The sequence below is a fragment of the Eubalaena glacialis genome, chromosome 2 (assembly GCF_028564815.1).
Source record: "Eubalaena glacialis isolate mEubGla1 chromosome 2, mEubGla1.1.hap2.+ XY, whole genome shotgun sequence".
NCBI lineage: Eukaryota > Metazoa > Chordata > Mammalia > Artiodactyla > Balaenidae > Eubalaena > Eubalaena glacialis.
In genome coordinates, this window is record NC_083717.1 from 46,094,539 (window position 1) to 46,108,770 (window position 14,232).

Genomic DNA, 14,232 nt, shown 5'->3' on the forward strand with positions numbered 1-14,232 from the left:
TGTCGGAGTGCTTTGTGGACTTCTTCTGCCCTTATTGGTGCATTTGAGCTACTGGGCAGGTTTATAATCTTCTCAGTGACTAAGAATGCAGTGTTTTGATCGGCTGTGATATTATCCCTGCCTGGCGGGTCCTTGTAAAGACTCCAGATGCGCACACTATATATAATTAACAATAGAAGATATATCTTTCCTCAATACGTCTTTGTCTCCCTTCATCATTTTGCCTTGTCTGTTTTCTTTTGCCAAAAAGCCCATGCTACAATTAAATGTCTTTAGAATAACACAGTGGAGAGTATTTTAAAGGAACACTGGGAGAAATTTTAGCTAGAAACATGAAGCTGCCTGTGGAGGTAGAGGGAAGAAAGGCATAGAGTGGCTTTGACTTGAGAAAAAGGGGGTTATTTGCAGGAAGTCTTCCCCAGCCCAGTCAACAAGCACCCTTGACTTATGAACACGGCCAGCTCCCATTTGCCAAGCAGATGTGAACCCAACCCTCTCTAAAGAAACTACTAGGAGTTTGGCATTGCGTCAGGTGTAATGGCTCGCAGAAAGTCCAGTTCTTAGATGAAGGCAAAATAATATTTAATGAAAGAAGAAAAACATCAAACCTCTTCTCTGTTGTGGACTATTGAACAGGTAAATGTTACCTTGCCTTCAGAGTTAAGAGCCAGTCAGGGTACCACCAATGTGAACATTCATTCAGCATCACGGAGATTGACAAGGACTTCAGATACGGTCCTTGATAAACAAGCACTCTGTGGGCAAACTTCAGAAGGCCACCTTCTGCTTCTAAGACTCGGCACAAAGGGTTGACATTTAGTGAAAAGACCACATTTATAAGCTGGCTACAGGCACACACACCTCCAAGAAGCTCCTAGGAGCAGAGTAGGAGACAAAAGCTGTTGGAGGGGCGCCTCCCTCTGAAGAGGGAACCGTGGGCAGAGTTTGTCCTGGACGTGCCCACGTGCCCAAGGTGCCACCACCAAGGACAACTTAAAACGTCACACCCCCTTCTAATTACCGTTGTCCTAAATCAGCCGCACCGACTTCATGGCCTAGCCAAACCCTCGCACCAGTGCCACGGTCCATAAATTAAGCTAGCAACCACAGTAAGATAATTTTCCAATAATAACTTTTCACAGTTTCCTGCAGCATCAAAGTAAAATCAACATGTCAAGTTCTATTCTGCAGTGAGAGAAGAGAAACCTGTGAAAATGAGTTGGACAGGGGGCGGGAGATAGATTTCTTGCGAGTTCTTTTTAACAACAGAAAAACAACTCCCACCCTCCACCTCCCGCTGCTAGGTTTGGTCCAGAGCTCCCAAGCAGAGACTTGTTTGGGCTAGTGAAGGCCTTTTCCCATCCGGGACATTCATTTTCCTAGCAGAGCAGGCTGTTAATCAGTGTCGTCCAAAAAACCAGTGAGCTCCACAGTTTTAGTGTGTGTTTCTGTCGCCCTGCTGATGGGATTGTAATGGGATTTTCACAGCTGAAGAAGGCAAAGCCCCTCTCCAATGATCCCCCTTTCCTTCCTCCAAGAAAAGACATTTGTGAATGATTCCACATGACAGCAACGTGTGCATGACTTGAGGTCCAGTAATTGTTTTCACACTAATTTTTACTTGTGATTGCTTCCCCTCTCCCAGTCAGGTGAGTTTTTACAGATAGATAGATGGATAGAGAGACGTCAACAGACAGACAGAGATCTCCTGATATTTCTGTTTTTCAGGCATAAATAAATTTACTAAGAAGCTTCGAAATCCCTACGCCATCGACAATAATGAGCTACTAGACTTCCTCTCCAGAGTTCCGTCTGATGTTCAAAAGGTATGTAATGAACGCTCACCACCAACAGGGGCCCCGACCCTGAAGTCTGGCCTGCCCCAGAGCCAGAGGAGCACAGGGCTGTGCTTGTGTGAGTCATTGAGATAACGAATCAGAAAATCCTTAAAGAGGCCTGCCTTGCAGGGAGGTGGCAAGAAAACCTTTGTCCAGAAGCATGAGATGATTGGGGAAAATTATCCGGAAAAAGAGCTACTTAAGAATGATCTGGAACTCACACTGCGAGGCTGTAGTGCAGTGAGGTTTGTCCCTTTTCTGATCGTTTGCCTTCCCAAAGAGGATAAGATGGGCTCAGCGAGTAGGAGAGCGTGAGATCCAGAGCTGGGGGAGGCTTGCTTATTTTCCGCCTCTTCCGGATGGCAGGCATTCTACGGGAAGTAGGGGGCAAGAGGATTACTCTTTTGATTCTTCTTTGCCCCGATTATCTCCTAGGCCACCCTCCTATCCCTTTCCCTTTGAAGACTTAAAGATGCTGAGGGCAAAGCCCCCATTTACTCTAATACACATAGAGGCAGAGACAGCATGCAATAATTTGAGATCAATCAGAAGTATTATTCACAGGTAATGGTCACTTAGTCCAGCAGTGTCCCTTTTCTTTGGATACACAGAGCTTAACCAAGGCAACAATACCAGAAAGTCCATAGAGCAGCCTAATTCAGGCCCCTGCAGATCAGTCTGCTATAAATCCAGAGGCGGGAGGGCAGGCAAAGACCTCTCTAATGGAGAAGAGAAATCATAGAATAGGTAGATGGGGAGACCGTGGCATGAAATGCCATCATGACGATCAAAGACACAATCTTTTATTATCTGAGAGAATCCCAAATCAAGTATCAATTTCTAGGCCACTGTACCATAATTCATTTCCCGGCAGCTCCGGATGGATTGCAGAGACGTAAGGCTGAAAGGCCCCAGAGAGTTTCTTTCCCCTTCATTCTAACTTCTAGAGATTAAAATAGACCTTGTGATGCTTTTTCTTTTAACCTTCATTTAATGATATAATTATCTATTAAAATGCATTCTATAAATATGAATTTCCTTGTTAACATTGCATTGCATGATTGTAAAATAGTAACTTGGCCCCTGTTTGTTTGGCCTTGAAGATTGGCAGGCATGTCATCCCCTAGGGGACCTTCACAAGACACTCTAAAGAAAGCACGCTTTTGTCACATATCTGCTTTCCACCAAGTGTAGCTCAGTTTATGTGATGGGGTAGGATGCCCTTGGGGAGTTTGGCACAAATACTCAAAATAGTGAGCACATGTGGTCTGTAATACAATACTTTAAATAAAGCCATTCCACCATCAGCCTATCAAAGCCCACACACCAAAGCAATATGACTGCAACGTACCATCACTTGAGTCACAATGTGAGTTTGTGCCTGCATCCTTGAAGAATGGAAATTCCCATCAAGCCCCCGCTAAGGATTATCTGTGCACAGTTTGGGCACCAGCCCTGAGCAAGGTCATCCAGTTGGAGTTGGCGTGAATACAGAGGGATACAACAAAAGAGCATTTGAGGAAGATGTACAGTAAGCTAGTAAGATCTCCGTGTATCTCCAAGAGCACTTGCTAATAACACAGTAGACAGTTTGCCACTGGGGACTCCCCACATGTTCATATTTGTCACAGATGTTTTAGCCATTACATTGTAAATGAAATTCATTTATAAGAGAAATCTTTTATTAGTCTGGGGCCAGCATTAATTTCAACATTTCTCCCCCCTCTGGCAAAAGAAATGTATGTAACTGGCAGAGATTTTTTTCCCCCAAGATTTTAGATATTTCTAAATGAATAATTCTTAGTAAGTTGCTGTATCATATACTAAGATAAACATTCCCAAGAGGCTGTTATTAAGCTCTTTTCTGGTTGAACACGGGCATACACAGAACTAAAACCATCTAGCAGTGCCGAGAGCAGGTAGAAACCCAGAAACCCATGCATCTCATTAGAAAAATCTGCTTTTAATATTTTGGTTTCAAGAAATGATGCATGACTCTTCAAATCCTTCCTGCAATTAATCCCTCCATGTTCCTGTGTTTAGAAAATGATTCATTACCTTTGAACCTTCCTTCCTTTGCCTTGGTGTGTCCTCGGGGAGCCATTAGCACTCTGTGGTGAGCTAGGGTTACCTAACTGCCAGCATCACGTCTGTCTGTTTTCACAGGTGCAGTATGCAGAGTTGAAGCCCGGCAGCGGCCAGAGCCCCCTTCGGAAGAAGCGCAGCGCACTCTAGGACACACACCGACTTTGGACGCCAGCACCCGATTCCGTGTTGGGTTGATTAGACCAATATTCTCTCTCGTTCAGTGGTATCCGTGGTGTCAGTCTGAAATGCGTGCTGTGTGGAGCCCTGTCTGTATCCGCCCCCTTCTTCGTGGCACAGATGCACGCACATGTGTGTGCATCCGTGTGCAGGGGCGTCCTGGTTGCATCTTGAGTCAGCCCAGTAAAAGGGAACAACCCAGAGACGGTAAAAGACTAACATCCCTTCTCAAATAGGAGCTAAAGCAAGGCTTCCATGGGTGTGAGCACCCTCCTTGAGAACAGCCAGGAGGCCACTTGGATTCGAGCATGACTTTGAACTCGTTTTCACACATCCGACAGATCCTCATTAAGATTCAGTTATTTTCACTCCCCACCCCTACACTCCTTTCAGATGATTGTTCATGAGTCCGTTTTTTTCTCTGAGTTAACAAGTCCTTGATAGATAGTCACCGTCCACCCAAATAATGTATATTATAAATAGATTTTTAAAAATAATTACAGGATTAGCCCAATTCTTCAGGGATCTTTCAGCCGTAATTACCAAAGACCTATATGTAAAATTTCAGTAAGCTGCTTGGTGCTGGATGCCAGCCTGCATCATGGTCCGTTGCTGGCAATGGATGCCCCAGGAAGGCTCCAAGGGATCATTCACCCAAAACCTGAAGGTTTCATGAAAGTATGTCGTTACCTCAATAGCCATTTCTTCTGACTTGACTTTTTGCTTATCTCCCAAATAAAATCTCAATATTATAGCTTGAGAAAGAGGGGGAGGGGAATGAATGAATGAATTCTGAGAAGTGTTTTGAAAGATAAAGGCTGAGGAGCAAGGGACCAATGTATGTGGCTGCTTATCTGATGGCCATACTCCCTTCATTTGCCTGCATTTTTAAGAAAGTAAAAATGCTGTAGCAATCCAAATGGATCTTTTGTTCCTGAGCAAAATAGGCTACACATAATAAAAATATATCTCAGAACCCCATTCCTAGAAAAGTACCACCCCAAAGTCTTTTTGAGTATATCAGTCTTCACCATTTCACCGTAACCCCCTCCAAGTAAAAATCCCAATTTTTATGCATATATAAAATGTATACAAATACCTTTCTGTTCAAATGATATTTAAGTTGTAAAGACTGTATTTTGTTGACACATACTTTGTGCAGATTTATATATATATTATATATATATATATATATATATATATATGTATTGTAAAGAAAAGTTGAGGTAAAAAGATCTAATAGTGAGTTTTACTGTGGTTTTTTTTTCCTCTCTCTCTCTCTGGGTTGTAATTTAATAATCTTCAAACAAAATGTTTATGAAAAATGCCAAAGATTCTAAACCTTATCATCCTGTGTCTGTTTTTCTTCATATTCTATCTTCCTGGGTTGCTTTCTGGCTGAGCCAGATTTCTGCATGATTTGATTTACTTCAAGTTAATGAAGCTGGCTGAAAAAGAACCTTGCAGAAATTATAAAAGCCCCAGTAAATCTCTGAGTTGTACATACAATAGATACCCAAGAACCTCTTTTGTTAAACCAGTTAATCTTCTGTGTAAACAATGCCTCATTGTCTCACTCCCAACTACCATCTAGTTTATCATAGTCTGTCATTTTGTAACGACCTAAGTCAGACATTTTTAAACAGACACGTGAGATCTGATCAGTCATTTGAATGAAACCTTTCAGCAGCAGAATAACCCCTTATTTATTTAAAAGTGGAACCAATACTTTATTGTTGTTCTCTTGCAATAGAATTTCAAAATGAAATAATTCGCCTGAAAAGAAGGCATCATTAGTTAGACTTATCTCTTCTGTAGTCCCTCTGGAATTTTCAGCATTAAGTTTAGGATACAAACAGCAGCTGGGATGCAAGAGCAAGGACAGAATCAACCTTTAGTAAACTGTATGGAAAACAATTGTTAATTGGTTAAGTAGGCATGGGATGTTAAAAATGAATGCTATCTGCAAGTGAAATGTTAAGATTCCTACAAGTAGTCAAACTCGTATGAAAGATTAGGGGATGCTTTAGATAAAGTTTATGGATTATGGTTTCACAGTGTGATAATTAAAGATAATTTAGTAGGAATGTTGAAGTCTGGCCAAGCTCTCCTGGTTCTCTTCTCAAACCTCACACACCAGTTTCCAGTCCTGCTTGGTGTCTTACAGGCATCTCTTCCTCAGCAGTTCGGAAATTGAGCATTATCTTTCCCTCCATGTGTTCAGGACCCCTAACCCCACAGTCTCCTTCTAGCTTTGTTATTCCCCTTATTGGCACAGGCATCTTATGGGCTGGGAGGCCCTTGGCATCCCTTTTTTTATTCCTCATGCTTTTATCACCATCTCCCAACCCATAAAATCTGGTAGATCAGTGTTGACACACTATCTTGTCCGTTTATGTTTTGTACATTTCCAATCGCGACCACCCAAGCCACCGCCCAAGCTGAGGCCTCTATAACCTCTCACAAGTCAGGGTAATGGTGCCAATTACATTATGCCAGGTCAATATTCATTCAGATTATTCTTTTCCCTGTAAATACTTTCTCCCCAGTTTCTATCCAAATTAATTCTACCCTCCTTCAAAACTTTCAGAAGTCTCCTGCCCACATTGGCTTTCTTAGTTCCTTGGCTGGATTAGAGTCTACGTTTCTCTTTTGCACCCCGACATCTTAGATATCTTTCTGGCATCTGCCGTATTCTGCCATCGCTCATAATTACTAGAGGCCTTGACTCCCACTTCCCTCCACTGGATAGCCCATCCTATCTGGCATCTAATAGTCACTCAGAAAATATATGATTAACTGACCAGGTCATAGAGAACATTTCTTTCTCTGCCCTTTCATGTGTGATTCTCAGAACAGAGGGCTGAGCTGGATAAATCAGTGTGGTCTATCCCAGGAAATAATTTCTTGCATTAAGTGCACACCTCATATTATGTGATACTACTTATGAGGTCTGGCCATGTTGATTATAAACTTTTAAATTAAACATTGTCATATTTGGAGAAGTCCTTACCTACATATCAAAGGAAAATATAATGTTTATTTGTAGGTGGTAAAACAATTTTTGATTCTTTTTCTTATTATTTATCACTGAACAAACATATATTGAATGTTGATGATATACTTGAACAAAACAGAGTACATTCCCTTGGTAGAGCCAGACATTAAACAGATATTTTCAAGCAATGGCATGACATTCTCAGATTCAGCTTTTAAAGAGATCATTCTGACTGCAGTGGGTACACTAGCAATTACGAATGACCAGAGAAGAGCCAGTTGTAGAGCTCCTGATAAGTTGATGTTTGCCTGTACTTTCAAATAAGGGCACTGGAAAAAGAAACACATATAAATGAAATCAGAGAATGGTTAAGAGATTAAAGTGAGCAGGACTTCACAGTTGCTTGACTATGGAGTGAGGGAGAGAGTAGATCAAGGATGGCACTCAGTCATCTTGTCTCTGGGTCTAGAAAGATCATCTTGCCTTTTACCAAGAGAGAGGATTGTAAGAGCAGCCAGGGGAAGAACTGCAGGACCCAATTTTAGATGGCGTTGAATTTGGGATGCTTGAGAAGCCTCCAAACGGGGATGTCTATGAGGTGACTGAAATGGAGCTAAAAGAAATACACTGTACTTGAGACAGATACATTTAAGAGCCAACAGTCATAGAAGATGAATGAAGCTACATGCTTTAAGAGATTGAACTCAACACTCATAGTCATATATATATAAAGATTAGTCAGCTAAGACTGTAAATAGAAATAGAATTAAATAGGAAAGCAGTAAGCATGTGCTGTCATAGAATTCAAGGATAGAGCATGTTTCCAGAAAGGTGTGGTCGGTAGTGCTAAATGCCACTGTGATCACATAGATTGAGGACAGAATGATGACCTTAATGACATGGCAGTTTGGGAGGACCTTGGCAACAAGTCATTTCAGGGGAGCGGTAGGAGTAGAAAAGATTGAGGTTGAGACGTGAGTGGATGTCAGAATGTGGAGACTGAATGAAGGTAACTTTGCAAATTTCCACTGGAGGGAGATGAGGGAGAGAGGGCAGAGATTGGGAATGAAAGAAGGGCTACAGGATGATTGTAGTAAGAGGAAAAATTAGATGTGTCGTGAACTCAGTATATACCCGTCAGCTACAAAAAATTCTTCATGAGTATGAGATGGAGTTAACTATATTCATTATTTAAAATTACGTTCTGTCAAAACCTACCTCATTTATGTAGTCTTAATCTAACTTTTATGGCAACAGAATGGTTGAAAAATCGAAATAGAATATTCTCTGAAAATATAATGAGTAGTCAATTGAAAATTGAATAAAAGTTGAAGGGTGACTTCTCAAGAATGGCTTAAAGCACATTACCTCTTTATATAGGTCTCTTTGTATAAAACCTGCCATTCTGTTCCGGCATTTTAATGTAATCATTTACACAGGAAAATGGATAGTCAAGCACATCAGAACGGTTAACATTTTATAGCACTTATCAAATGCCAGATACTTTCTAGGTGCTTTAGATGTAATAAGACATTTAATAATTTTTTGAAAAGCAACTATGATATTCCCTCTAAATACTTATTTTAAAAAAAAAAAAAACACTGATCTTATACAAACTCTCCTAGAAAACAGCAAAAAAGATTACACTCTTCTACACATTTTATGAGGCCAGGATAATCTTCATCCCAAAACCCAACAAGATGATACAAGAATGGAAAATTACTTACCAAAATCCCTCATGAATATAAATGTAAAATTATGAAAGATATATAAGCCTCTACACTGAAGAAAATTAATGAAAGGAAGAAGATATACAAATGATGGGGTTCATGGATTAGAAATTCAATATATTAAGATGTCAACAGATTGAATGTAAGCCTGGTAAAAATTAGAGGTTTTTTTTTTTTTTGCAGAAATTAATCAGCTGACTCTAAAATGTATATGGAAATACAAGAGTTCAAGAATAGTCAAAGCAATCTTACAGGTAGTAACTCTAGCAGATGTCCAGATGTATTACAAAGCTAGTGTAACTAAGACAATGTGGTATTGGCACAAGCGTGGACAAATATATCAAAGAAGTAGAAAAGACCAGAAGCAGACCCACACATATTTGGTAACCTGTGACCTAATTTATGTCAAAGATAACATATTTGCAATGCGTAGGGAAAAGACCTTTTTGGAAAATGATGCTGGGTTATTTTAGTATCCATGTGGTTAAAATGAATCTTGACCTCTTCCATACATAATTTACAAGAATCAATTCCATATGAGTTTGCAGGTCCAAAAGTGGATGGCAAAATAAAGATTTCAGAAAAAGACATAGGAAAATATTTTCACATCTCTGTGATAAGCAAAAAGATTTCTTAAACTGGAGACAAGATGCTAATAATAAAGGGAAAATACTATTAAGTTGTTGATCATTACAATTAATCTTCTCCTCAAAAAATATGACTGAGTGTAAAGATAAGCCACAAAGTGGGAGAAGATACGCAATCTCTATATGTAAACTGACAAAGGATTCTTATCCGGAATATGTAAAGAATTTCTACAATGAAAAGGCCTATAACCCAGTAGAAAAATGGGCAAAAGACTTGAACAGGCACTGTACAAATGAGCCTATCCAAATGGCCAGCAAATATATAAAAAGGTGCTTAACATCATTAGTCATCAGGCAAATGGAAACTGAAATCACAAAATGATACAATTGCACAAAGCCAGAATAAATGAAGTAGGAAAGTCAATATTAAGCATTATCAAGAATATGGGAAAAAAATTCTCATACTTGCTGGTGGGTGGGAACATAAATTGGTACAACAACTTTGGAAAACTGGTTGGCGGTATCTATTAAAGCTGGCTATATGAATACCCTATGACCCTTCCCCCAGGTTTACTCTTAGGTTTATAACCAATAGATATGTGCATGTCAATAAAAGGCATGCCCGAGAATATTTGTAGCGGCGCTACTTGTATAATTCCAAACTAGAAACAGTATATATATATATATATATATATATATATATAGATAGATAGATAGATAGAGACCCATCAATCTCTGGGTTGATCAGTAAATTGTGACTCTACAATGGAATACATAGAGAAATGAAATGAAAAACTGTTACATGCAACAACATGGACAAATTTCACAAACAATGTTGAGCAAAAGGAACAGGACAGATGCACAGATAAATGCAATGTATGATTTCATTTATGTCAAGTTCAAAAACAGGGAGAATACAGTCTATGGTGTTAGAAGTCAGGAGGCTGTGGGGATAGTGACTAAAAGAATGTATGAGTGGGCTCCTGGGATGATGGTAATGGTCAGTTGTTTTGGTTTGGACTCTAGTTACGTGAACTTGTTCACTTTGTGAAATTCCCTGAACTTAAGACTAATGTAATTTCCTGCATGTTTCCTAAAAAGGAAAGAAAAACGATGAAGCATGACAATTTTATCCCTAATTTACAATGAAAGAAACCAAGACCAATCACTGTTAAGTATTTTAAACATGAAAAGGGAGAACCCATTCAAATAAACCTTTAAAATTGTGTAAGAGTTGGAAGTCACTTTAAACGATAAACCCAAAGAAGGCAGTTCTTACATAATCTTATTGCCTTTGAGTATTCGATTTCATGTTAAATCAACCATCAGTTTTAAAAAATCTTTATTATCAGGAGTACTAAAAATGACTTCTAACTGATTACATGATGGAGCATTAAAAAGTTGCTTTGCATGAGCAAACTGACCCATAAAACCTCAGGATCCTAAGTGTTCCAGAAAATTTTAACTTTTTACAGTTTATACTTAGGTTCATTGAGCCTGGCATCCTAGGACAACATCTCTCACATGAGTTATTTTTTTTCCCTTTTCACATATTAAAGCTTGTAGAGCAAAAAGGTGATGGAATTTTTGTGGTTCCTGAGAAAGGCTATGTGTCTTCTCTCCCATGGGAAGAAATAGAGATAGATGATGATAGATGATAGATAGATAGATAGATAGATAGATAGATAGATGATAGATAGGTGATAGGTGATAGATGGATAGATAGATGATAAATGAATGATAGAGATAGATGATAGATATAAATATAGATGATATAGATGAGAGTATGTATATACATATATATGCATATATATCTATATTGCTGAAGTGAAAACTTTACCTTCTTAGGCTCAGTAGTTGGAGGCCTACAAATTAAACTCAACTAACAGATTAACAAGAGAAAGAACAGATTTTAACCTTGTAAGGGAGTTCACAAAGAAATGTGACTCAAAGAGGGCAGTTGAATTTGGGACTTACACACCATCTTAAGAGGCGAAGGGAAGGAGGAGAAGGGCATGTAAAATGGGAAGACAAATGACTTGTTAGAGGGGAGAAGGGAGGAACAGCACATGGGAAAACAGATGACTTTTAGGAAAATTAGATGGGCCCTTAGGAGAATAGACAGATGGGAGATAGGATAGTTTTCTGGCAATGCCTCTCTAGGTGTGGTGCCTTTTCATTGTCCCTGGTGATAAGAGTCAACCTTCCTAGGTTGCTCTTGGGCAGGGGATTTAAAACAACTGAGTTCTTTTTGGGAGGCTCTGCTTTCAGTCAGATAAAGGAGTTCAGAAAAAAAAAAAAAATCGTCTGTTGATTCTCAAATGTCTTCAGTTCAAAATAATTTTTATGTCACAATGGTATATTCTGTACTCCTTCAATATGTATATACATACACATGTACAGTCGTACGTTTTTGTGAAATTTCACATATCTCCAAAAATTGATCCAAAGACTCCAATTAAGAACCCAAGAACTGTGTTTTCAGGTGAAACATTAGAAGTTTGTCTCTTGCTGCATTTGAAACCTCAGGGTGCTGGGTGTGTTTTTCTAGGAGCCCAATGTCAGTAGCCTGCTCATTGCCAGAATCCGACTCATTTATTTCTGATCCAGCTTTTCTCTGGGAAATGTTTTATTAAGCTAGTCTTTATAGGCTGAAAAATCCTAAAATTTCAGTTGGTTTTCCATTCCCTTAATTCATTACAATAATACATACAAGCTTCTACCCTCCATGTATTTTCATTATCAGATCAAAACAACTGGTTGGAAAAGTGAAAACACATGAAATCATTTGTTTAACTGCATAATAAATAGCTGCCATAACTGACTCAGTATGCATCTACCCAATAAATGCTTGCTGTGAGTTTGTTTTTGTTTTGGCATTTTTATCCCCAAAAGGCCTGCACAACCCAGAGCAGTGGTCCAGCCAAGCAAAGTTAACAGGGACAAGTGGAACGTTCCTGGCACAGTGAAGGGAGACTGCAGATTGGTTTTATTTAGTCGAGGCATGAATCACCTGTATGTTACGTAGACTCTATGTTGGGCTGCACCCAGGCAGAAACTGGAGGTTGCTGGACGCAAATCTGGTATAAGAAGTGGGAGGCTTTGGTTTGCACATTTCTAATGATTAGTGATGTTGAACATCCTTTCATGTGTTTGTTGGCAATCTGTATATCTTCTTTGGAGAAATGTCTATTTAGGTCTTCTGCCCATTTTTGGATTGGGTTGTTTGTTTTTTTGATATTGAACTGCATGAGCTACTTGTGTATTTTGGAGATCAATCCTTTGTCAGTTGCTTGGTTTGCAAATATTTTCTCCCATTCTGAGGGTTGTCTTTTCATCTTGTTTATGGTTTCCTTTGCTGTGCAAAAGCTTTTAAGTTTCATTAGATCCCATTTGTTTATTTTTGTTTTTATTTCCATTTCTCTAGGAGGTGGGTCAAAAAGGATCTTGCTATGATTTATGTCATAGAGTGTTCTGCCTATGTTTTCCTCTAGGAGTTTTATAGTGTCTGGCCTTACATTTAGGTTGTTAATCCATTTTGAGTTTATTTTTGTGTATGGTGTTAGGAAGTGTTCTAATTTCATTCTTTTACATGTAGCTGTCCAGTTTTCCCAGCACCACTTATTGAAGAGCTTGTCTTTTCTCCATTGTATATTCTTGCACCGGTCAGAATGGCCATCATCAAAAAATCTACAAACAATAAATGCTGGAGAGAGTGTGGAGAAAGGGAATGCTCTTGCACTGTTGGTGGGAATGTAAATTGATACAGCCACTATGAAGGGCAGTATGGAGGTTACTTAAAAAATGAAAACTGGAACTACCATATGACCCAGCAATCGCACTACTGGGCATATACCCTGAGAAAACCATAATTCAAAAAGAGTCATGTACCACAATGTTTATTGCAGCACTATTTACAATAGCCAGGACATGGAAGCAACCTAAGTGTCCATCGACAGTTGAATGGATAAAGAAGATGTGACACATATATACAATGGAATATTACTCAGCCATAAAAGGCAACGAAATTGAGTTATTTGTAGTGAGGTGGATGGACCTAGAGTCTGTCATACAGAGTGAAGTAAGTCAGAAAGAGAAAAACAAATACTGTATGCTAACACATACATATGGAATCTAAAAAAAAAAAGTGGTTCTGAAGAACCAAGGGGCAAGACAGGAATAAAGACGCAGACGTAGAGAATGGACTTGAGGACATGGGGAGGGGGAAGGGTAAGCTGGGATGAAGTGAGAGAGTGGCATGGACATATATACACTACCAAATGTAAAATAGATAGCTAGTGGGAAGCAGCCACATAGCACAGGGAGATCAGCTCGGTGCTTTGTGACCACCTAGACGGGTGGGCTAGGGAAGGTGGGAGGGAGATGCAAGAGGGAGGGGATATGGGAATATATGTGTACGTATAGCTTATTCACTTTGTTATACAGCAGAAACTAACACAACATTGTAAAGCAATTATACTCCAACAAAGATGTTAAAAAAAATAAAACATTAAAAAAATAAAAGACTGATGTACTAAAATTGGAATGATACAGAGATTAGCACAGTCCCTGTGAAAGGATGGCATGCAAATTTGTGAAGCGTTCCATAGTTTTTAACAATAACATCTGTGAAATAACAAAAAAAAATAAGTTAAATATGACTTCAACTTTTAAACAATAGTGAAATACTGCACAACAGAAATAGCCTTTCAAAGGAATTTTCAAAACAATGAAATACGTATTGAGTACCTACTACATGCGTAGGAGGTATAATGACTTCATGTTTTCTTGTATGTATTGCTATAATACCCAGG

The 14,232-nt window shown here is 39.1% G+C and overlaps 1 protein-coding gene and 1 non-coding gene across 8 annotated transcripts in view; both read left to right on the forward strand.

The window, feature by feature from the left end:
• The window catches only part of MCTP2 (multiple C2 and transmembrane domain containing 2), a 190,183-nt gene extending 184,862 nt beyond the window's left edge, over positions 1-5,321 (forward strand). For all 7 annotated transcript variants that reach the window (XM_061181797.1, XM_061181798.1, XM_061181800.1 and 4 more), the window contains 2 exons: positions 1,729-1,826; positions 4,005-5,321. In XM_061181797.1, the coding sequence (XP_061037780.1) occupies positions 1,729-1,826; positions 4,005-4,073 (167 nt within the window). In that variant the 3' untranslated portion in view covers positions 4,074-5,321. The remainder of the gene's footprint in view (positions 1-1,728; positions 1,827-4,004) is intronic.
• Positions 5,322-13,926: 8,605 nt separating this feature from the next.
• On the forward strand, positions 13,927-14,032 carry LOC133086115 (U6 spliceosomal RNA). Its single transcript, XR_009699888.1, has one exon. It is a non-coding gene; the product is annotated as a U6 spliceosomal RNA (small nuclear RNA).
• The last annotated feature ends 200 nt before the right edge of the window (positions 14,033-14,232 follow it).